Source organism: Mustela nigripes, chromosome 10 (assembly GCF_022355385.1).
Source record: "Mustela nigripes isolate SB6536 chromosome 10, MUSNIG.SB6536, whole genome shotgun sequence".
Taxonomy (NCBI): Eukaryota; Metazoa; Chordata; class Mammalia; order Carnivora; family Mustelidae; genus Mustela; species Mustela nigripes.
In genome coordinates this window covers 47724641-47750254 of record NC_081566.1, presented here as the reverse complement: position 1 = coordinate 47750254, position 25614 = coordinate 47724641, and the positions used below count along the sequence as shown (strand labels likewise).

General features: G+C 33.0%; 1 protein-coding gene across 1 annotated transcript; it reads left to right on the top strand.

Moving 5' to 3' along the window:
• Positions 1 to 2082: 2082 nt before the first annotated feature.
• RGS18 (regulator of G protein signaling 18) lies at positions 2083 to 25407 on the top strand. The gene is made up of 5 exons (XM_059413323.1): positions 2083 to 2405; positions 3131 to 3232; positions 4338 to 4399; positions 19822 to 19988; positions 21471 to 25407. The coding sequence occupies exons 1-5, from the start codon at positions 2287 to 2289 to the stop codon at positions 21726 to 21728; spliced, it is 708 nt and encodes a 235-aa protein (XP_059269306.1). The 5' UTR covers positions 2083 to 2286; the 3' UTR covers positions 21729 to 25407.
• Positions 25408 to 25614: the final 207 nt, after the last annotated feature.

Sequence of the window (25614 nt, the reverse complement as noted above, 5' to 3'; positions counted from 1 at the left end):
AATGTTGAAGGTCATAAAGCTAAAGGACAATGTTCCAGATGGACTTGTGCACTTCTGCACAAAGTGAAGAAGCTGGAAATGTTAAATATGTAGGTAAATTTAAAAGACAATTTGTTCTCATTTCAAATATGTATTTAAGAGATAATTGTATCCAAAAGTGATTATTAGCTGGTCACCCTGCAGCATCCACCCGTTTTCTTCCTCTCCTGTTTCCACCTCTTTGCATACACAAGTAAATACACACATCTTCTAATTCTTTTTTACGCCTTTATACAGGCCTTTATTGCAGTTTCCTTGCGTCTGTATTTTCACAATATCTCTTTCCATAGTTCTGTCAGCTTGCAGGTAGCACACCTTGCACACAATTTCAACCAATCTTATGAAAAGCATCACTAAGTTTCTGTCTCTCTTCTGGATATGGTACTTCAAATATAGTCTCTTTACAGTCAATTTTCAGCTAAGGTGAATTTAAAAATGTTCAAAGTGAAAGTTATAGAATCAGGAATGAGTGTGTATAAATATGTACTAAATATTCTTTAATTTCAATTCTGCAAATGTTTTGAGCTCCTAGGTGGTATCCGTGCAACTACTTTCTTGAAAAGTGTCTTGAAACTACTTTCTTGAAATCAATAACTTGAACAGACTAAAAATAAAACAGATTTCTTTTACATTTGTTAACTTGTTTTTTAATAAGTACAGTTTTAGAGGAATTGAAGTATTCACTACTGGAGATCAAAGTTATCTTAGAAAGATGAAATCACATGCTCTGGTTATCAAAGGTTCTAATAATTCCAGATCTTCTATTCCACTGACCTCCCGGACTTTGCAAGAATAAATCACTTAATATCTATCATTCTTGGTTTCCTTTTCTATAAAATGTGAATTATGGACTACATCAGTATTTCTTATATATTAGAGTTGTCATGAAACAGTAAAAGAAGCAGAGGCTGAACCAAATTCAGGTTGCCATTTCTTTTTTAATAAGGACATAAAATAACAAATATACAAACTGCTATCTCTAGTTACAATCTTTCATTAAAAAGAACATTGTAACAATAAAAAAGATAGAAAGGCAAATTCAAAATAATGAATTCCTTCATATAAATATATATGTAGTTTAAGAAAAAAATTTACAGGGACTTGGGTGGCTCACTCAGTTGAGCATCTGACTCTCTATTTCAGCTCAGGTCTTAATCTCAGTGTCCGGGATAGAGCCCCAGGAAGGGTCTACATTTGAGCAGGGAGTCTGTTTGAGGATTCTCTCTCTCCCTCTCATTCTGATCCTATCCCCACTCACATGCACCTCTCTCTCTTCTTCTCAAATAAATAAATCCTAAAAAAAAAAAAGAAAAAAAAAAGGAAAGAAAAAAATTACATATTATCTTTTTCCCCCATTTTCACCATGGACTGATAAAAATTTCTTGAATGTCTAAAATCATTCCATGAACCTGTGCTTAAAAATTATTGAATGAAATGATTTCTACTGTCTCTTTCAACTATAAAACTCCATCTATATCCTTACTTTGATATAATATGTTAAGCAAATGTAACTTACATTACATTCCATTGTGTCAATTAAATGTAATTTACTTAATTCATTGTAATTAAAATAAGTTTAAAAAATTTAGGAACAAGGGGAAATCTCTCCTAGTGTTCAATGTAATACTTCACCACAACATATTTAAATACATACTATACACATTTAAGAATTTTTTAGGGGTGGGTGGGTGGCTCAGTCGGTTAAGCATCTGCCTTCAGCTTAGGTCAGGCTCCCAGGATCCTTGGATCAAGCTCTGCATTAGGCTTCTTGCTCAGCAGAGAGCCTGCTTCACTCTCTCCTTCTGTCCCTCCGTCTGCTCATGCTTGCTCTCTCTGAGTCTCTTTGTCAAATAAATAAATAAAGCCTTTAAAAAAAAATTTTTTTTTAAGTTCCTGTGGGAAATGACAGTGTCATTTGGGTCTACTAAAGCATCATTCTGGTTGCACAAACTAGAAAGAGAAGTTGCACTGTTGTAATACCCGTCTTTATCTTAGAGACCAAGAGTCATTTTGAAAATTTGTAGTATCATTTCCCTAAACAACTTAGGACCAAATTGTACTTCTGTTCCTCAGTTCTACTTTTTTGTGGAGAGAGAAACACAGCTCTTGACTCTATTTTTACTTTATTTTTTTAAGCACTGCTGACAGAGTTAAGATAACTTTTATTATACCATGTATAACTATGAAATAGCATTAACAGGGGAAGGATGTAATAAATTAGACATCTCTTCATTTTAGAGAGAGAAGATGGAAACATCATTGGTTTTCTTTCCTCAATTAAATATGTGTGAGTCAAAAGAAAAAGCTTTTTTCAAGTTAATACATGGTTCAGGAAAAGAAGAAACAAGCAAAGAAGCAAAAATCAGGTAAAAATCACAATTTTTAAAATCAGTTTTATACTTTTAAAAACATGATTGATGTTGAATATTTGTTAGCACTTATTTTTAAAGTATGTGGTTGAAAATATATTGAATGTAGTGTTACAACTGGGAAAAAGGTCTTTGTTTATTAGGAGTAAACATCTGTTAAATCTAAAGTGTTGGGTTTGTTTTTGTTTTTTTAAGATTTTATTTATTTATTTGATGGAAAGAGAGAGAGAGAGAGGGAGCATGACCAGGGAGAAGGGCAGAAGGAGGGGCAGAGGGAAAAGTGGATCCTCCCCAACCCCCACCAAGCAGGGACCCTGATGTAAGTCTAGATCCTATGACATCCAGATCATGACCTGAGCCCAGGACAGACGATTAACCAACTAAGCCATCCAGGCTCCCCTAAAATGTTTTTCTCTTTGAAAAAGTGCAACAATTTTAACCACACAGAACAACTAGTGACAATCTTAATTGAAATATAATCTCAAATACTTTACAATCACTGAGGGGAAAAAAGCAAAATATATTTCACATACGCTATCCTAATTCCTCTGCAAATTGAATGAAATTCACTAGGAAAACCATTGTGAGTGTGTGTGGGGGGGTGAATGTTGGCGAGAAAAGGTGTTCAGGTGATTACCAATCCCAGATTTATTTGACAGTTAGAAGGAAATATTTTAATTGTCATCCAAATTGTCCTGAAGCTAACACTTTTTCATTTTCAGAGCTAAGGAAAAAAGAAATAGGTTAAGTCTTCTTGTGCAGAAACCTGAGTTTCATGAAGAAACCCACTCCAGTAGATCTGGGCACTTGGCCAAAGAAACAAGGTGAATAACTTTTAATTATTTGAGGGAAGATTTTGCTGATTCTATCATTAAAGGTTTAAGAAAGAGGAAATTAGGGATTTCCATTTTATTGGAAATTACACAGTAATATAAGGAAGGTTAGAGATCTCATTTCAAAAAACTAGGAATATTCCATAAAATTAAAACACTTTAATGGCTTAAATTAAATAACCTTATAAAAATTTAAAGGTGCGCTTTTAAAATTATATACCTGTCAATTTTAAATGATATATTTTACTCCTTATAAACTGATGAAATACTCATTAATTTAAGAGTTTCACAATGTAATATTGTCATAGAGGAGAGCTATTCATTTCCTCCCTTAGTAGTTTGAAAAAATGCCTCTAGGTATAAAAGCAAAAAGCATGAAAAGGGATGTTTTGTCATTTTTAGCCATTCAAACAGAAAATAAAGTGGTCTTATGTACTTATATACTTAAATACTAAAATACAAAATTTTCCAATAATGAAATGACAAATATATTCAACCTTTTAAATTGTTACTATAAAATATTTGTTGTATTGCAAGTTTTTAAACATATTTCTTATCCCTTTAGAAACTCATCAGCCAAACTTCCTGTGTCTGTTTAAAAAAAAAAAAATTGTTGCATGTTGTGTTAAGAGCTTCAAGGAAATTGCAGTTAAAAAAACGTTTGGCTAAAAGTTACTGTTAGTTTAGGTTCTTCTATTTACTGAATTAAACTGGATATGCAGAGATGAATAAAGAAAAAAATAAAAAGATAATTGACCTGATCTCTTTTTCTTTGTTTTTAACCTGACACATGATTAATTTTAAATAAAATAATTTATACACTTGGGAGAAAATATTTAATGTTATTTTAACATATTGTTTGATAGGCAAAATCAATAAAAAAGTTGACAAATGTTTTTGAAGTTTCGAATGTAAATACAACTTTCATTACATAGTAATAAAAGAAGAAACCCTATGACTGAAAAGAGCAGTGATTACATAGTAATAAAAGAAGAAACCCTGTGACTGAAAAGAGCAGTGTTAAACAGTATGTTAGAGCAGAACCAGAAACAGACTTTCTGCATACTCCATTACAAACATTTTGTTTCTTGAACAGAGTCTCCCCTGAAGAAGCAGTGATATGGGGTGAATCATTTGACAAACTGCTTTCCCATAAAGGTTAGTGGTGTTTTTCCCCAAATGCTTTACATTTTAATGGATAATTATGCAAAGTGTGCACATAACTATACAAAACAGGCTGTTATAAAAATGTAGTCTGATTAGTAATTTACAGCAATCTGAGTTTCTGATCAAGAGAAATAACTAAATAATAGAATAGTAAACAAATGGAAAAATTTTTAAATATTCTGATTTTACTAAAAATACTTATTGTGGTTGAAATATTACCTCTTTGTGTTGTGATTAATGGTTTCACATTTTTTAATTTATTGATTCTTTTAATGAGATCCTTCATTTTAAAATACCTGACTATACATGTTAATTTTATTGATCTAAAATTTAAAGTAGTTCTTTCATTGGAAATTCAGGTAACCATCATGAAAATACTTTCTTTTCAAATTTTGTAAATATTTCACTCTTCATATCAATCATCTATTTTTAAAGTAGAATTTTGTAGAAGAGCTGAGAATCAGGTGGATATTTACGATGGAGCTTTTTAGGTGAGGTGGAAGATGAGAACAAATATTAAGTCCTTATTTGACTGTTCAACACTGATAAGCCATGATTCAGGACTGGCTTCCTAGATTGTTTCTCTCTCTCTCTCTCTCCCCCCACCCTTTTTTAAAATTAATTTGACAGTTTATTATAAGGAAGCAAATGTCTTTTCATCTCTGGAGGCTCAAACCCATCACATCACTGGAGAAATATTAAGTGTTTAGATAATATAAACAAATTTATTTCTAGGAAAAGTTTAGCCCACTGTTCCTTTAAGATCTGAGCTCTGATTCTCTTGCAGTACATAATGGTTGCATAGTCTTAGTTAATCTTCCTACTTTCTCTGACTTTCAGCTTATTCAACTGTAAATGGAGATAACAATGTCTTTAGTTCCAAAAGGAATGGATTTCTCTCAGGATTAAGTGAGATGATGAATAAGAAACCAATAACCAACCCTACACAAGTGTAAATTATTACTTCTATTATGAAAAATAATAATTAACAGCAATAAATTTATTTTTTTGAAGACTTTATTTATTTATTTGACAGAGAGTTAGAGCACAAGTAGGCTGAGCGGCAAGCAGAGGGAGAGGGAGAAACAGGCTCTTCATTGAGCAGGGAGCCTGATCCAGGACTCTATCCCAGGACCCTAAGATCAGGACCTGAGCTGAAGGCAACCCCTTAGCCAAATGAGCCACCCAGATGCCCCTCAACAATAAATTTAATAATCTTTTCCTATTTTCCAGTTAATTCCCAACTGGGTAAAATAACTTACAAGGTAAAATTTCAATTATAAGAAAGATATAAGCTGTATTTATTTATTGAACTTAATAAATTGGTACATAATAATTTCATCTTACTCTCATGACCCATACAGAGAGAAGAAACCTTCAGCAAGGGTAATTAGCCCTACAGAAAAATTTCCCCTGGCATTCTGTAATCATTCTGTATTACAAGTAGTCAAAACTGAATGGAAAAAAATTGAATCTGCTTCTCTCTCTAGCTTCTCTGCTGGTGGAAATATTAAAGAACTGTAAAATAGCAGCAATTTGAATCACGAGGGTTCAACATGATAATGAAAGTCAGCCCCACTGACCCACTTGGACATTATTATCATTGCTCTTGATCAAAGTGCTAATTAAATTATATTGAATTCACAAAAAAATTATGTTACTATTATCCTTTTATCAATGCCTCCAAAATCAAATTATTTTTAATTGCAAAGCTTATTGTAATATTAAATTATAAAGCACATAATAATCAGTTAAAAAAGTCTTTTGGTTGCAATGGTTAAATTCAGTTCATTTCTACTGTCTTGACTCCAGGCAAACAAAAAAAGGAAGGAAAGATCTTACACTCATTAATACACACACACATACACACACACACGCACAAATATGCACTTCAAGAAAGACTTTACAGTATCAAATTTTACAAAATTCCCCTGTGGTTAAATGAGTACGTTTCTTAAATTCTGTATGTCATGTCTATATAAAGGAAAAGGAAATTGTATTAAATTTAGCCAAATGAGAAATGCAGTGATAAATCAAACTAAATACAAATCAAAATACAATAGAAATTTGATTATTATTTTGACAAAAATGGCTGATATTAAAAGTAATATATGCTAATTATTAGCAACTTTAGAAACGGAACCACAAAATAGATGGTTCTTACTCTAGATTTTAGGGAGTTTAATCAAAATTCACTAGCTGGACAAGGAGAGAGGCCATCCAAGTGCAGAACCAATATAAGCCTGGGGGATTAACCAGTGCAATTTATTTAGGGAATTAAAAATAAAGTAATTCTTTGTTGTGAAACAATTTGAAAAAAGAATGGGAGGCTTAGAGTGACAGACAATAGACAGATGAGACTAAAACAGAAAGAGCATTGTTTTAGCTATTTTCCACAGAAATGACAGAATCCATGGAGTGTTTTGATAATCTGGCTATTTCATCCAAATTTCATCCTTCAAATGTAGTTTAGCTCTTTTAAAAATTAAAAAAAAAAAACCCACAGACGATAAAATCCAAGAAAATCTAAACAAAGTATGGACTTTAGTTAATAAAAGTGTAACAGTATTTGTTTATCCATTATAACACGTACTTTGCCAATATGAGATGTTGTTAATAGGAGGAAACTTGGTTGTGAGGTATAAGGACACTGCACTGTCTTCATAACTTTTCCATAAATCTAAGTCTATTCTAAAATAAACTGTTCCTCTTGTTTCTATACAGATATTAGCATACATCCTTATTTATTGACAAATTTGTCTGAAATTGTGAATCATAAAAATTTATAATTTAATTACACATACAAAATCAATGATTTCTAAATGCTATATCAGATTATATATGATTCATAATCACCAATTTCGAATTTAGTTATCAGTCTTTTTATTAATTGACTTTATAAAAGTAAATGTTACCAATATAAAGTTAGCAAATCAATTCTAGTGGTATTATGTGTATGTGTATATTGTGTTTGTATACATATATGTATATGGTTCTACATAAGATATCTTTGAAAGTAAAATAATTCTTCTGACTAATATATGTTTGAAAATAATTAGCTAAATAGTTTTAAAAATGCTATGTAACTTGCAATGTATTGTGTAACCTTTTAAAAATTATTAAAAGAGATTATACGGATATGTTTCAGGATTTCAACAGGCAGAAGAAAAAATAACTTCTGAGCTGAGAAAAAGGCAGGAAAATGGCTAGAGAGACAAGAGATTTTGATATAACTTGGAAAATAAACCAGTTCACTTTCACTGGGGCAGACTAGTGAACAAACACATTGGAAAGTCAAGTTGGGGACAAAGTTCAGAAAGTTTGTTAGAAAACTGATGGACAGAAAAGTAGAATTCTATACATGTACTATGGACTACCTACAAGATTGTTACAAATATAAAAGCTAACCTCAAAGTAAGGGCTATTTTGGAAAGTAAGACGGATGAACTTGGTGACTGATTGAATCTGTGTGTGTATTGTGAAGTGAGATGATGAAGAGATGAAGAAAAAGGATCAGCCAAAAATCTCTAGATTTTATTCCATATTAATAGGAAGGTGACAGTGCCTTTTACAGATGAGAAAAAAAAGTGGGAGCACAAGATTTGTGAGAAGATAACAGGTCAGAGTTTGAACTTATTTAGTTGCTGGTAAACTTTATTGAAAGTTTTGCAGGGTTTTATAGGGACACACCTAGAATATTTAAGAGTACTTGATTATAAATAGAGATTTTCTAACCATCACATCTTCAATCAGTTAACTAAAGATGTGTGAAAGAGGATGTTATTTCCTGCAGGGAGTCTCGGTAAAGAAAATATTCCAACTACTACATACCTGTACATTTTCTGGTCATTGCAAATAATTCCAATTTTTTTACCTTTTCATTAATGAATATTTGCTTGGACTTTTTTGCAACCTGTATTGTGGTTCTACTAAACTTGATTCAGAAAATAATTCATAATGATGAGGGAAGTAGGATATGTAGGTCATGGCTCCCCTTGCTTTAAAAATATAAACCGATTATACTGTTGAAAATACTTACTACTGACTTTGAATAAAGCCTGCAAGGAAATGAGTACTTCACCTTTGCAGAAGGAAGTGAGTACTTCTCCTTACACGTTTTACCTTGTGGCTTTTCAGCTTGCTCTTCCCAATTTTCAATTACTGATTTTCTGCAAGATAAAGAATTCCAGTGTTCTGGAAAGTGAAATTTCTGAATCAGGCTGACCCATAACTAACAATAACTAACACTCAGTTTCTTAATCTGTCTCAGGATAAAAGTAAGTAAAATCCAGTCTACATTATAAATGGATCACATAAATACATCATTATTGCAGAAGTAACCACAACATTCTGTGTCAGGTCAAGAGCTATGAAGCCAAATATTTAAGGGGGAAACATGCAACCAACCTAGTAATACCGTACTTGGGTTGCCAACCTGAGAGTTTCTTGACTTTTTGTTTCATTTGATTTCTTGGCATCAGAAAAATTCTCCAACAGATGCCAGAGTTTCAATTTAGAAACATGCAATCACAAGCATTTCATATTTGTATGACACATTGAGTCAGCTTCTTCCAGTGTGAATTCTAATCCCAGGTTCCATCAAGTACTTTTGGCAGCTGCATTCACCACTGCTGCCTTCTAAAGGACTGTTTGGTAAGTTACTCCTTCTGTGTGCAAATGGTTCCGTTGTGACCTGACTTAATGTAGCTGCCCAAAGTAAGAGAAACAGGAAGTAACTAAGGTGCTGGGATAATCTTGCACAACATGGCATGTTACTTTTAAAAAGTAATTTACTTAAGCCTTTAAATAAATGAACTACTTTTCCTTCATTATTAATTCATTTCTTGAATCAGTACTTACTCTTCCTTATTATATATTCATATTTTGCCAACTGAGCCCATTCACTTCAATTAACCCATTATCAGCAGGTTTAGGACATAGCACTTTTCCCACTGTTAGTTCTGTGACTTCATTCTGAATGTCTACATGAAACTCAAGACTAATCATGTAACAAAGTTGTTATGCATATCCCAGAGCACATAGTTGACACATATTTTGTGCATTAGTAAAGGACTATATATTAAGAAGCATTTATTTTTTTTTTTGAAAGTTTCTATTTGGATTCCATGCAAATTGATTTTCCTCTGCTGCTCCAAACAGAATAAATAACCCCCAGAAATGTCCTTCATTAGTCCTTGGGTTATAAATGCCTGTCTTGCCTACTCATTGACTTTCATATTCCTCAGCAGCAGGGAGTTTGTTGTTTGATGGCAGTTTATAACTTTGAACAAAAAACATCTGGGTTCTATCTTCTGCACTGTATTTTACCAGCTGTAAACTTAGAGGAACTTAACTTTCTTTTTTTTTTTTCTTTTTCTTTTTCCAGTGTGCAACTTAACTCTTTGTACCTCAACCTCATCTGTAAAAATGGGTTGCTCCAGTAGGGTTGACATGAAAATTAAATGGAGCTGGGCCAATAAAAGGCATATAGCAATGTGTCAAGACCTTAGCAAACACCTAAAATGTCTATTTTAATTAATATTACTGCATTTCATTATATAATACAGTCCTCATGTTCATACTAGGTGTTTTATAAATAAAAGGTGAAGAAAGTTATTTTTAATATGTAACAATTTCAGTTGCCTGACATATGGATGATTCCTTTTAGATGTTTAGTGAAGAACACTTTATTATAATAGAGATCTGTTAATAGGAAAAGTAATGGTCATTTTCTCCCAAAATTATAACTTTATTAACTCACTTTAGGAATAATTTGGCATTTAAAAACTGGTCAACCAGGGTGCCTGGGTGGCTCAGTAGGTTAAGCGTCTGCCTTCGGCTCAGGTCATGATCCCAGGGTCCTGGGATCGAGCCCCACATCAGGCTCTAAGCTCAGCAGGGAGCCTGCTTCCTCCTCTCTCTCTGCCTGCCTCTCTGCCTACTTGTGATCTCTATCTGTCAAATAAATAAATAAAATCTTAAAAAAAAATAAAATAAAAACTGATCAACCATACTTATACATGACATATGGATAGCAAAAGTTGAAATCAGAAAGGTTTTTTCCTTCACTTGGGTCAATGTGACTTTATTTACAGTCCCAATAATGCTTATACTTAATTTCCTCTTTCCAAACTAGGTTTAATCTGGAACAGACTATTGTCTCATTGCAAGACTGCAGGCATTTTATTTTGACTCTGAAACATACATATTTAGGTATTTGAGGAAAATCTACATATCAAAATACTTCAAAGAATCTTTACCCATTTATATTTCCCTTCTACATTTGGAGAAAAGCACACTACACAGCATTAAGAAATAAACCTTGATTGCATGGAGCACTGGGTGTGGTGAAAAAATGAATACTGTTATGCTGAAAATAAATAGATTAATTAAAAAAAAGAAATAAACCTTAAAATCAAACACAAACTAAAAAATAAGAAAAGTTGTTAAATATCCTACATTGATCATTCTTGCTTATTCTCAGTGATTAGAGTTTGTAAACTCATTCAGGAACTGTTTGGCACTAAGACCTCTTTAAAAAGGTGGTGCTTAACAAGTTCTGACTTGCTTGTCCATCTTAAATGATAGCTTCTCAAATTCTTGTAGCCTGACCTTTGCTTGTCTTCCTAGTTTCTTCACAAACATTTAACTAGCACCTGTTTCTCAGGATTAATTTATAGAGAAAAAAAAAATCTCCCCTTAGTCCAGTGAAAACACCAATGGAAGGAATAGTGGGATAGAGCTGCATGATTCTTTTGTCATGGTAGCGGTTGAAATCATCTCATACTCAATACTTTGCAAGTGTCTATGGGTTGACATGTCATTTTCTGTTTCTGTATCTCTAACATATTTTTAAAAATTGCTTACGACATAAAAAAAAATGGTGCTTCATGAGAAAGAGGACAAGTTCTATATATAGGAGAAATAAAAAATATATTGGTGAAATGTAAAAATATATATGGGGAAATAAAATACATAGTTCGAGGATTGTATTAGTTTCCCCTTGCTGCTATAACAAATTTCCCTAACTTTAGTGATTTAAAAAAACACAAATATAGTACCTTATAGTTCTGTAGGTCAGAAGTACAGTATAGGTCTTATCAGGGGAAAAAAAAAAATCAAGGTGTGATTGTCTCTTCTGGAGGGTCTAGGGCAGAATCCCTTTCCAGGTTTTTAGTAGAATTCGATTCTTTGCAGTTTTGGACCAAGGTCTCCATTATGTTGCTGGCTCTAAACTCAATACAATTCATACCCTCTAGAAGCCACCACACTTTTTGGCTCATGACCATCTCCTTTCATCTTCAAGGTCAGCAATAGTCCTTCTCATGTATCTCCCTGACCCACTCTTTTGCCCTCCTCTTCCACTTTTAAGGACTCATGTGCTCAGACTGGATTAGATTATCCACCTAGATAATGCAGGGTACTTTACCCATTTCATGGTCCCTAACCATACCCACATCTGCAAAGCTCCTTTTTCCTATGTAAGGTAACATGTTCGCAGGTTTTGAGAATTAGGGCATGGACATCTATGGAGGGCTGTTACTGTACCTACCACAGAAAACGTTGCCTTCCTAAGAAAGATATACTTCTACAACTTTGTTTGTTTGTTCGAAAAGTGAGATCTGGGGAAGTTGAATTTATCTGAATCTCAGTTTCCTCATCTATGAAAATGAATATAAGGCATATTCCTAGCATCTGTTGTAAAGGTTGAATACGATAGTGTATATAAGCAGCACTTAGCCCTCAGAACCTCTCTAAACATGTTATAAATGCAAGATCTCTCAATTTCTGTAATTCCACCATAGAGATTCATTCTTCTTGCCTCACTCTGTATGGAACATTTTATATTAGAAGCCATCACTGACCATAAAGAATCATTCTAAAGAGTAGTGAATATAAGAAATGAGCATAAATGAAAATGAGTTGAGGAAAGAAAGCTATCACTTTATTTCACAATTCTTTTAACCATAATGTTAGAATGTTTGCTTCTCCTTTCATACATTGCTAAATTTAAGTCTTTAAGTCTTTTTGTTTAGAATTTTTGCATCTCAGATCATGATGGATATTTGTCTATAGTTTTCCCTTTCTCTCTTTCTTAATATTTATTTTATTTATTTCTGAGGAGGAAGGAATATCAGGTTTTGTATTAAAATGATGTGGAAAGTATTCATCCCTCCACTGTTTTCTGGAAGGAGTTGTATAAAATTAGAATACTTTTTCTTAAGTGTTTGATAAAATTCACTAAATCTGAACCCAAAATTTGCTAGGGGGAGGGGAGAATATTTTTATTATAAAGTCGGTTCATCAATTGGATTAGGTCATCAGATTTTTCACTTCTTCAGTGTCACTTTGCGTAGGTTTTTTTTTTTTTTTATCAATTTTCCCATTTTATTTAAGTTACATTTATTGGTGTAAAACTGTTCATAATATTTATTATATTTGTGATATCTGTCAGATATGTGGTAATATCCCTACTTTGCTTTATACTATGAATCAACCTTGCTAGGGCTTCTATTTTACTAATATTTCCAAGGAACCAACTTTTGCTTTTGCTAATTTTCTCTATGTTTTTTTCTTTTAATGTATATTTCTCCTCTATTTTTATCATTTTTCCCTTCTACTTACCATGGCTTTAATCTGTTCTTATTTTCAAGCTTCTTAAGGTAGAAACTTTTATCTTGTCTTTATATTCTTCTTTTTTTACTAGTATGGATTTGCATGCAATAAATTTCCCTCTAAATACTATTTAAGCTGAACTCCTCTAATTTTGATGTGCTGTACTTTCCTTATAATCCAACTATAAATATATCATAATTTCTCTTGTAATTCCTTATTTCACCTATGAATTTATATGTGTTTATTTCCAAATAGCTGGAGGCTTTTGTAGCTATGTTACCAGTATTAATTTTATTTTAAAACCCTTGCGGGCAAAGGACATACTGTATAAAATATCATTCTTTTGACATTTAGATTTATTTTACATCCTACATACCATGTGTCTATCATGGATATTCTTCATTATGCTCTTGAAAATGTGTTGGGCAGAGTGTTATATAATTATCAATTAGGTAAACTTGAAAAATAGTGTTAATTTTTTTTAATTTATTAATTTTTTTAAAAAGATTTTATTTATTTGACAGACAGAGATCACAAGTAAGCAGAGAGGCAGGCAGAGAGAGGCGGAAGCAGGCTTGATCCCAGGACCCTGGGATCATGTCTTGAGCTGAAGGCAGAGGCTTTAATTCACTGAGCCACCCAGGCTCCCCAATAATGATAAATTTGATATAACCTTATTAATATTGTCTACATGTTCTATAAATTTATAAGTGAACAGAATTAAAATCTCCAACTATAATTGTAAATATTTCTACTTCTTTCAGTTCTGCCAGTTTGCTTCATGTATTTCAGAGCTCTGCAACTAAGTCCATATATATTTAGGATTATTATTTAGTAGTAATAGTTGACCACTTTATAATTATGAAATGGAAATACTCTTTATTTTGAAGTCACTTTGTCAGGCCACATCAGATTGTTTTTACACAGATTTCTTATGCTAAGCACCTATATTGTGTATCATTTTCATTTTTTTTATTTCGCTGTAGTATTTTATTTTTAACATATGTCTCTTGTAGCCAATATATAGTCTAGTTTTAATTTTTAATCTCTCTAATGATCTTTGACTTTTAATTGGAGTATATAGTCTATTTAAATGTAATGTTATCTTTGATATAGTTAACATCTTATTTTCTGGTTGTCCCATAATTTTTCTGTTGTTAATCTTTACCTCTTTACTTCTCCCCAGATTAAATAATTTCTATTCAGCTCTCTTCCACTTGACTCACCCTTTCTTAAGTAGTCTTTAACTTGTTGTAATGTCCATTCGATGAATTTTTTACCCTAGTTTATTCCAATTCTAGACTTTCCAGACTTTCTAGTTTCAGTTTCTCTGCTGAGTTTTTGCATCTAATCTCTCAGTATGTTTTTTTTAATATTTATGTTCCTCAACAAGTCAATAATAGCTTTTTTACTGTCCTTGTAAGCTATTTCAAATATTTTGGATACCTTGTTGTCAGTTCCTATTGACTCCTTTTGTTATTAATAATGGTCACATTAGGCATTTCTTTCATGCCTAATAAATTTTTATTGTATGTGAGTATAAAAGAAGATAGAAGAGTCTAGACTATGTTGCTTTCCTTTAAAGAGTTTTGGATTATTTTTCTGGCGGCCCATTATATCCCCCACAGATCCTCTTTATTTTTTCTGGCCAATTTGATGCTTTGAAACCATCTCTTTGTGATTTGCCTCAATACTAGTATACTAAAGACCTGTGGCTTTAGTGTAATGTTTGTAACAAAATCATGATCCTTGTGGAGCCACAACTCCAAAGTTTGGTGGCAAATTAGACAAGAGTTTTCATCTCATGAATCTTAAAAAGTAGCATGAGAAATACAAGTGAACAAGCAACTACAGCACAATGTTTTAAGTACCTGAAGCTTAAAGTATGAAAAAGATAGTGGAAAGAGATGAAAGAGATGAAAGGAAAATATTAAAAAGTAAAGAAACATGATGAAATCTGTATATAGAAATATACTATTGACTAGAATGTCGATAATAAACTATGAGGATGTGGAAACAAGGGTTACTAGAGTAAGGGTCACTAATTAGAAGGTTGTCAAAATAATTTATTTAAGAAATAATTCTGCTCTAAATGAAATAAATTTTTAAAACCCACTTCTTTATATTTTTCAATGGGTAAATAAATAGTAGTATGTCATTATCTTACTTCTGATATTTTATTAGAGTTAACCCTTAAACAACTGAGCTTTGAACTATACAGGTCTAATTACTCTTGGATTTTGTAAGTAAATACAGGACAATACTTTAAATGTAGTTACCATTAGATTTTAACCTGACCTTTTCTCTTTCTTGTGATTTTCTTATTAGTAGTTTCTTTTATCTGGCTTTTTTTTAATTCTAAGAATACTGTATACCATACACATAATATGCAAAATATATGTTAATTGACTGGTTAATTGTGATAGTTCATGTCAATAGTAAACTATTAGCAGTTCAAGTTTTTGAGGTGTCAAAAGTTATAAGTGGATTTCTGACTGCATGCAGTAGGGGGTTGACACTTCTAACCCTTGTACTATTCAACAATAACTGTATAGTTTTGCAAAATGCTACATTGGTGGAAATTGGATAAAGAGTACATGGGATCTCTATTCTCTCCTACATGTGAATTTATAATTTTCTCAAAATAAAGGTTTAATTTTTTAAAAAATGTGTATAAGCCAAAAGAAGTAGAATATCATAAAAAGTTCAATGAGCACTAGTTTTAAAGTTAATTTGTCTTAGGGATGAATTCTGATTCTGTCATATTCTAACTATGTAAACTTTACCTGACTGAACCTTAAATAAATGATAGTCATCAAGACCATTAACATCATCATCATCAAAACCCACAAAGTATAATACTATGTGCCAGTCACCATTTTAAGCACTTTGCATGTTTTATTTTTTTTTATTTTGATGGGTGTACAATTTTTTGAATATATTCAAAACTACTAAAATCTTAATTTTTTTTTATTGTGTTATATTAGTCACCATACAGTACATTATTTTTTGATGTAGTGTTCCAGGATTCATTGTTTGGATACAGCACCCAGTGCTCCATGTAATCTGAGCACTCCTTAATACCTATCACCAAGCTAACCTATCCCCCGACACCCCTCCTCACTAAAACCTTCAGTTTGTTTCTTGGAGTCCACAGTCTTTCATGGTTCTTTTCCTCTTCCGATTTCTGCCCCTTCATTTTTCCCTTCTTTCTCCTAATGTCCTCCACGCTATTCGTTATGTTCGACAAGTAAGTGAAACCATATGATAGTTGACTTTCTTTAACTGACTTACTTCCCTTACCATAATCTCCTCCAGCCCCATCCATGCTGATGCAAAAGTTGGGTATTCACCCTTTCTGATGGCTGAGTAATAGTCCATTGTACATATGGACCACATCTTCTTTATCCATTCGTCTATGAAGGGCATCTCAGCTCTTTCCATGGTTTGACTATTGTGAACTTTGCTGCTCTGAACATTGGGGTGCATATGGCCTTTCCTTTCACTACATCTGTATCTTTGGGGCAAATACCCAGGAGTGTAATTGCAGGGTCATAGGGTAGCTCTATTTTTAATTTTTTTGTGGGACCTCCAAACTGTTTTCCAAAGTGGTTGTACCAATCTGCATTCCCACCAGCAGTGTAAGAGGATTCCCCTTTCTCCACAACCTCTCCAACATTTGTTGTTTCTTGCCTTGTCAATTATTGCCATTCTAACTGCTATGAGGTGGTATCTTAATGTGGTTTTGATTTGAATTTCCCTAATGGCTAATGATGATGAACACTTTTTCATGTGTCTGTTAGCCATTTGTATGTCTTATTTGGAGAAGTGTTTGCTCATGTCTTCTGCCCATTTTTTGACATGATTATTTGCTTTTTGGGTGTTGAGTTTGAGAAATTTTTTATAGATCTTGGATATTACCCCTTTGTCTGTAGTGTCATTTGCAAATATCTTCTCCAATTCTGTGGGTTGTCTCTTTGTTTCATTGACTGTTTCCTTTGTGGAGCAGAAGCTTTTTATCTTGATGAAGTCCCATAAGTTCATTTTCTCTTTCATTTCCCTTGTCTTTGGAGACGTGTCTTGAAAGAAGTTGCTGTGGCCAATGTCTAAGTTGTTACTCCCTATGCTTTCCTCTAGGATTTTGATGGATTCCTGTCTCACATTGACGTCATTCATCCATTTAGAGTTTATCTTTGTGTATGGTGTAAGAGAATGGTTGAGTTTTATTCTTCTGTAAAAAGCTATCCAATTTTCCCAGAATCACTTATACTTTGCATGTTTTAATACTTTTAATTCTCCCCTCTCTTGCTTTCTTCTCTCATGGTTTGTTTGCTTTCTTTAATGATATACTTGGATTCCTTTGTCTTTATTTTTTGCATATCTATTTTTTGTTTTGATTTGTGGTTACCTTTAAGTTTTCATCTAATATCTAATGTCTATAACAGTCTATATTAAGTTGATGGCTGCTTACATTTGAATGCATACTTTACTCCTCTCCCCCACCCTCCATGTTTTAGGTATTTGGTATCATACTTTGTATCCATTTATTTTGTGAATCCCTTAACCAATTTTTATAGATATACTTTACTGTTTTTATGCTTTCTACTTTTCTTATTCCTACTTCTGGTCTTTCCTTTTAATTCAAAGAGGTCCTTTTAACACTTTTTTTTGTAGGAATGATTTAGTGGTCATGAAATCTTTTAATTTTTGTTTGTCTGGGAATCTCTTTTATCTCTCCTTTTCTGAATGATAACCTTGCTGCATAGAGCATTCTTGGTTGCAGGTTTTGTTTTGTTTTGTTTCTTTTAGCACTTTGAATATATCATGCCAGCCTGCAAAGTTTCTGCTGAAAAAGCAATTTATAGACTTACAGGGCTTCCCTTGTATGTAATTGTTTTCTTGTCTCTTGCTGCTTTTAAAGTTCTCTCTTTATCTCTACTTTTTGCCATTTTAATGACTGTGTGTCTTGGTATGGACCTCCTTGGTTGATTTTATTGGGGCCTCTCTGTGTCCCCTAGATCTGGATTTCTGTTTCCTTCTTGGATTTGGGAATTTTTTGGTTATCATTTCTCAAATAAATTTTCTTCCCCCCTTTCTCTTTTTCTTCTGGGATCCATATAATGAAAAAGTTATTACACTTGATAGTGCTGAGTTCCCTAAGTCTATTTTTCCTCTTTTGTACTGTTCTTTCATTTGAGACATATCCCCTGTCTCTTTATTTTGTCTAATGGTCTGTGTGTGTTTCTATGTTTTAGGGAAGTCAGCTACATCTGCTCTTGAAAGTACTGGTCTTATGAAGAAGTCCTGTGGTTTCCTCTAGTGCAATGTTCCCTATTCCGGAGAACCTGGCACTTCAGGGGTGTCTCCTATGTGTGTTATGTGCTCTTCTATGGTGGCTGAGCCTGGGGTGTCTGGCATGAGGGTCTGTTTCTCTCCCCTCTCTGTGCCTGCAGTGTCCCTCCCTCCTGCACACAGTCTGGTGGATCTGCATTTAGCTGTGGAGAGTCTGTTCTGCCAGGCCTTAGGTCATTCTCCAGGTTATTTACACTTATATGGATGCTATCTAGTTGTATCTGTGGGGAAAGGTGAAGGTTTTCCTACTCCATCTTTCCCAGAAATCAATGTTTTTAATTGTTTAAACAGCCCAATCAGGTAGGTGTCATGATTATGTTAATTTTAAATATTGAAAAACTGAGACAAAGAAAGAAAAGTATTCCACTCAGGACTACATAGTAACTTGCTAAACGTGAATTTGAACACTGGCCATCTTCCACAAGATACCAATGTCTAATATTGATGGAGCTCAGAACAGAAGTTAAAATGGAGACCCCATATTAAATATCTAAATGCTTAAGAGCAATAAGTCAAGCTAACAAACTGTTAAAAATACATATTTCATCTTATTATTTTTATAAATGTACTGTGTAACCTCTAGGCTTAAATATAAAATTCTCAGACTTTACACAGTTCTATTAGCAACATGCCTACCTTCCTTCTCTTTCTACGCCTGGTTCAATTCCATACTGTGAAAGTCCTCTTTGCATATTTGGGTAGACACCTCAACTTTCAAATTCAAGTCTTATCCTAAGTACACATACTTTTGAGTCTGTGTGCCTGTAGTCAATGAACTTAGGGAAGAGGACTGTACAAACCCTGGTAACACAGAGCTTTTAGACAGGGAATTCCAGGGTCCTGAGTATAGAAGCATAGTCTAGAAGTGGGGGTGGGAGGATTGAGGGGAGAATGGGCTCCAGGTGGAATAGTTTCTTGGTTCCATAGAATAGCCCCCACATCCCTGAGGAAGGCACTGAGGAAAAGAGACCCAAAGCAAGGTCCAGAGTAGGAGTTTGTCCCTCTTGCTCAGGTCCATGTATGATAGGTCTATGTATGATAATTAGCCTCATTTCAATAGGATTAATACTTTACATAATTGTGAAGATTACAGCTAATTTATATGAAGTCTCTCACATATAGTGTCCAGAAGTGTGTATCTTCACTACATTAGAGGGAAGCCATAGCTATTCTGTTAATATTTGCAGTTATACTTTAATATCAAGTAATACAATACAGAAGGAGAGGTGGGTGGAGAGATGTGTTGGTATTAACATGAGGACTTGTGATTAATACTAGCTGTTGTATGTAAGTGATGAATTACTAAATTCTACACCAGAAACCAATATCACACTGCATGTTAACTAACTGGAATGTATACATATTTGGAGGGGGAAAAATCACATAATCCAATTCCTCAGCATTAATATTCTATAGTTAAAATATATCACTTCTTTTCCTGGTAGATGGACTGAAGACTTTTACCACATTCCTTAAAACTGAATTCAGTGAGGAAAACATTGAATTTTGGATAGCCTGTGAAGATTTCAAGAAAAGTAAAGACCCTCAACAAATTATCGTTAAAGCAAAAGCAATATATGAGAAATTTATACAGAATGATGCTCCACAAGAGGTACAGTAAAGATAATTGTAAAAATTTAAAACTGCTTGACACTTTTTTGAGAGACTCTGTCTTTATCAAGTCGGTATCCTCATATATTCTATCAGAAAGGTCAAGATTTTCTTGAAGCAAATTCAGATATTTATATAAATTCCTACATATGAACAAAATGCATTGTAAGGCTTCGCCATGAAAGTTAAAGTGTAACTGAAGTCATTCCTTGGGGTTATTTTTATTCTAGACTAAGAGTAAATACAGTTACTTGCAGCCTTTAGATTTATTCACTTATCCATATTAATCACCTAAGCATAAGCAATGTCTTAGCAAAACAATTTCTATAAGTGAGGAAGGCAAGACAAATTAAAACATTTGTATAATATACCATTTTAGTGTGAGCTCATCTGCCTATGCAAAGTTTTGATTGCCCCCAAATAATTATTCCTCCGTTTTAAGATAGGCTAAAGAAAGTTTCATAATCGATAGATGAGCAAAACCTAATTTGACAATGGTTCAAGTGAAAAAATAGTCGTGATTCTGGCTGCAAGCACAGTGTGAGATAATTGTGTGATACAACTGCTGAAACTATAGCAATAAAATTTTACAACTAGCGAATATTACCTGACTGCCCTCAAAAATAATTTAAATAGAGTTTCTATATTTATATTATGTGTTCAATAAATAGTGTTTCTTTGCTGAAATGGTAGGACTGGTAGTATACCACTGTTAAGAGTTCTGTTTCACTATAAATTAATATGTCCATGAGGTAGCATTGTTTATATGGATATCATTTTACATGGAATGATGATTGTTTTGCTTGTATCAATAAGTCTCAATCTGTTCTATGTTTCAGTTCTTTATTCTGTTTTTCCCAAGGCCAATTTTATAAACAATTTTTTAAAAAGCAGCTAGTTGTATAGTGTTACCCCTGAGGGAAAAGGAAGGAACCCTAAATGAAAACTTAACATCTGTCAGAATCAGATATAGCGGTAGTTCTCTGATAAAAACCACTAAAGGATTTTTTTATCTTTAAAAGATATCCATTTTTAGCATATACTTGCCTGTAAGAAAGCATCATAATAAAATGAAAAGAGCATGGGGATAAAACAAAAGCCCTGCATGGAAATCCCATATATGCCCCCAAGTCACCCTTTGCCCTCATTCAAAATAATTTAATTTCTATGAAGTTTCATTTCCATGTTGAAAATGGGTTAATCTGATGGTCTTAATGATATTTACAATATTTCATTATTCTAAATCAGCAGAGAGTGAGAAGGACCAGGAGCAAAGGAAGAGAAGAGCCAGATGAAATGTCACCCCAGAGTAAATCACTGGATCCTTAGACTTATAACCAAACAAACAAACAAACAAATCACAAAAGCAACCAAGTGCTTTATGCCCACTCCAACATTGGATCAGTCCTGCACTGTTTGTTTCTCAAGTGTTTACTTAAGTAGATTGACCATAATCATACTTTTTGTTATTACTATCATCCAGGTTAACCTTGATTTTCACACCAAAGAAGTCATTACCAAGAGCATCACCCAACCTACCCTACACAGTTTTGATGCTGCGCAAAGCAGAGTGTATCAGCTTATGGAACAAGACAGTTACACACGTTTTCTGAAATCTGACATATATTTAGACTTGACAGAAGGAAGACCTCAGAGACCAACAAATCTTAGAAGACGATCACGTTCATTCACCTGTACGGAGTTCCAAGATGTAAAGTCAGATGTTGCCATTTGGTTATAAAGAAAATTAATTGTGTACATTTTGGTGGCAAACCTGTAATCTGCTTTTAAAATATAGTATGTTTACTTCTAACAAATGAGCACATGTTTTAAAATAAAATGCATTGTGTCAAAGGATTTTAAAAATGGAAATCAAAACTTAACATTATGACAACACATACTATATCTGCCAAGCCTCTCTTTGACTTAATTCCAGTCATAATCAGAAAAACATATTACTTAATGGAAAGAAAGTAAAGAAGTAATAAGAATGTGTTATAAGACCATAAAGTTGAGTTAAAGTTAAGCTTTTGAAAAATTGTCTATACTTAGACCATATATCTACTTTGGATAATTTTTCTACATATAAAAAAAGTTAATGTTCAGATATTGTATATTCAGAACACATTCTCCATAATGACAAAGACTCTTTCGATCTCAGTCATAGAGAGTAGAAGTGATCTGGTTCTTATAATAGGAGAGGACAATCATCGTTCTTGGGTTACTAACCCTGATTCAAGAATAAACAATGTATCACTTCTAGTTATAAGCCAGAAACAGGATCTTTGGGGAAGACACATTCACCTCTTTAGAACTTCCAGGTTAAACATGACCTACATTGATAACTGAAAATGGGATCGACATTTGGGTTCATCCTTAAATGAACAGAGGCTTACCCAGTAAGCGGAACACATTTCTAGTAGTCGTAGAAACCTGACCATATTATATATAGCTCCAAGGTTGGGACTACGAGCATCTTCTCATCTGCTAGCAGAAATTGCTACTAAAGCAGTGGGCAATTAGTAGTTTGGATGAGGCCCAGAGGAGGTTTATCCCAGAAGTAGTTGGGTTTCTTTTTTGGACTTTTAGGACTGGGGTAAGAATTAGAAATGAGAGGAGGTAAAAAACAAGGAGTCCAAGACTCGGGAGCCTTGTGCATCTGCTACATTGTATCCTGTAAATAAAGTACTTCCCCTTTGATTGTTTTTCTTCCAAGTCTCATTGAGTCATTTAATATTATATCATTCAAATAAGAGTATGTAGTAAGTATATATGTCTCTGCTTTAGGGAAATATTTTATTTTAAATGTGTGTTGCATGTAAATGTGTGTATTTAAAGATGCCATATATTTGGCTCTGGCAAATGTTATTTTAGTTGAAATGTAAAATATAAAAACTGCAGATCACCTATAGTAATAAATATTTTTAACTTCTTCATTCATACAGTTAATGTTTGTTTGGTCACTAAGTGCTCTTGCTGATTGTTGATTATCCATTCTGTCATCAAACTACACACAGACGTATTTTCTTATTTTAGAATGATATTGGGATAGAAAGAATTAAAGTGTTTTGTCACTGATCTTAATGCTAATTCAATTCTTTATACTGTTATAAATATGAAAACAAGGTATCATGCATTTCAAAAACCAATTAAGAAAGTGATGTTTAATTTTTCTTTGGCTGCTTTGTATTTTCTTTTTCTGTAGAAGTGTCTTTTCAAAGAGGCTGATTGCTTCATGCACAGTTATGATTTGATATAGAAGCTTTCTGATCTCACTGGAAATATCATGGGCTGATTAGGATCACAAATAAATATTATACAGCTTTTTCATTTGTAATACTTTTCCAATATCTTGTTTAAAGAATTCAGTGGGACCCTTCAAAAACATAGAAGGACTTTCTGATGAACTTAATGTCTGACTTCAAAGAACTTGTATCCATGGAAGGAAAACATGGTCACAAACAGGAAACAAAATGAACAATTAAAGAAGTGAAAAAGCCAAGTAAAAATGTGCAGACAATACTGAGCACTGGCTGAAGGCATTACAGAAATACAATGGAAGCTGGAGACCTTGAGAACCTCAATGCTTGGACTACCTAAACAGATGTGTGTGCTTCAGAAATTCATTTACGTTTGAGCATCTTTACCTTACACATTTTTTTAAATATAAAGGCTCAGTATTTCTGATTCTAATCCTCTATCCTCTATGGTCTCTACATTTTGGTCTCTAAGTAGACCACCTGATATTCTCTGAAGCACCTCTTGATTGACACGCAAGCAAGGAAAAGTATGGCAAATAAGTATGGTTAATGAAGGAAAACTTCAGACTAAATATTAATATGAGATACTGATCTAATAGTAAAGTGTAATTTTGTAGAAACCTTAGACATAAGTGAAAGGAAAGAAACAACAGGAAATACAGCTTACATTTTTTTAACCAATGTCTTTAAATGGATAGAAGATAATTTGGAGTATCTTGAAGCTCAAAGACAAAAGTCAGTACCCATGCTCACATATTTTATACATGATAGAAGCTCAATAAATGACTATGGAATCAAATGGAAGCAAAAGGAAGCATTATGATGAAAGCTCACATTTCAGGAAAGAGTAAAGGCATACTTTTATCTGAATGTGGTGTATATTTATTTGAATCTTGGCTCTGCCACTTATCCAGTATAGTATATTAGTAAGCTTCCTAATTATTTTGAATTTCAACTTCTCAGTTATAATATTGAAGTAAAACATTTACAGTGATCCTAAGATGATTCAATTTAAAAATGTTTGTAAAGTACCAAGTATATATTGACTTAGTGTGTAAACAGAAATATGGGACTTATTCTTGGAATTTAAATATCATATTTTAATTATAAATTTTCCTAATTTTTATGTTAAAATCAAATAAATGTCCTTTGAGAATAATGAGCTTTTCTTGGATAAATATGGAGATAACTCTTTTTTTTTTAAGATTTTATTTATTTATTTGACAGAGAGACATCTCAAGTAGGCAGAGAGGCAGGCAGAGAGAGAGAGAGGAGGAAGCAGGCTCCCTGCTGAGCAGAGAGCCCGATGCGGGACTCGATCCCAGGACCCTGAGATCATGACCTGAGCCGAAGGCAGCGGCTTAACCCACTAAGCCACCCAGGCGCCCAAGATAACTCTTGCTCTTACCAAGTCTTTTATCATTTTACCCCACATAGAAAAGTAAATAATGACATTTAGCCACATAAAAATATATTGGAAAATTATAAATTTAAATATTCTTTTAAAGACAAAGCTGAAAAAAATCTTTTTAATTATGTGCAATGTTCCCTGGAGAAAAAAACAAAAACAGGACAAAGCATATTCAAGATATATACTCCTCAAAATGCTCAGACTTAACCATAACATTAACTAAAATTAAACACATTAAATTTATTTTCACTGTGTGACACCAACTGTATTTAATTTTCTTGCTTTTTCATTATCATTGGTCCATAAAGGGGAAGCAAACACAAAGATACTTACCATTTTAACCACAAATTTATTCATTTACATTACCTGAAGTAATGAAAGGTAATATAGCATAGCCAGCCCATCTTCTGTAGCATGCTGTATGTATGAACAAATATTTATTGAACACTTTGTGTTTGATTGGTAGTGTTAGCACTGGACATTCAGAGGTGAATTAAAAGTGAAAGGGAGAGAGAAAGAAACTTTCTTCATGGTATGTTACCTGATAAAATTTGCATAGTACAATATTCAGCTGAAAGCTATGCTTTATATAAAACTACATTTAGGTAGTGTGGTATTTGGCTTTTATACTGAGGATATGTGTCATATATTATTTGTTAATCTCTTAAATTTATTTTTTAAATAGAAACTACCTTAATTTTTGAATATTTGGTTGAATCATTTTAATAAAATTTTATTGGAGCCACTGATTTATTATTTTATTTTATAAAAAATCTCATTGCTTGTTTCATACTTTATATATGCTACATATAAATACTAGAATGAGTAACAGTGGTTAAAATTAATGATATAAAAAATGAACATTTATATTATAAGTTTTAACCACAGAGGTTAAATTTTCTCTTCCATGTTATAAGGCTAAGTCTTGAGCAAAGATATGGGTTGTTTGCTCAAGT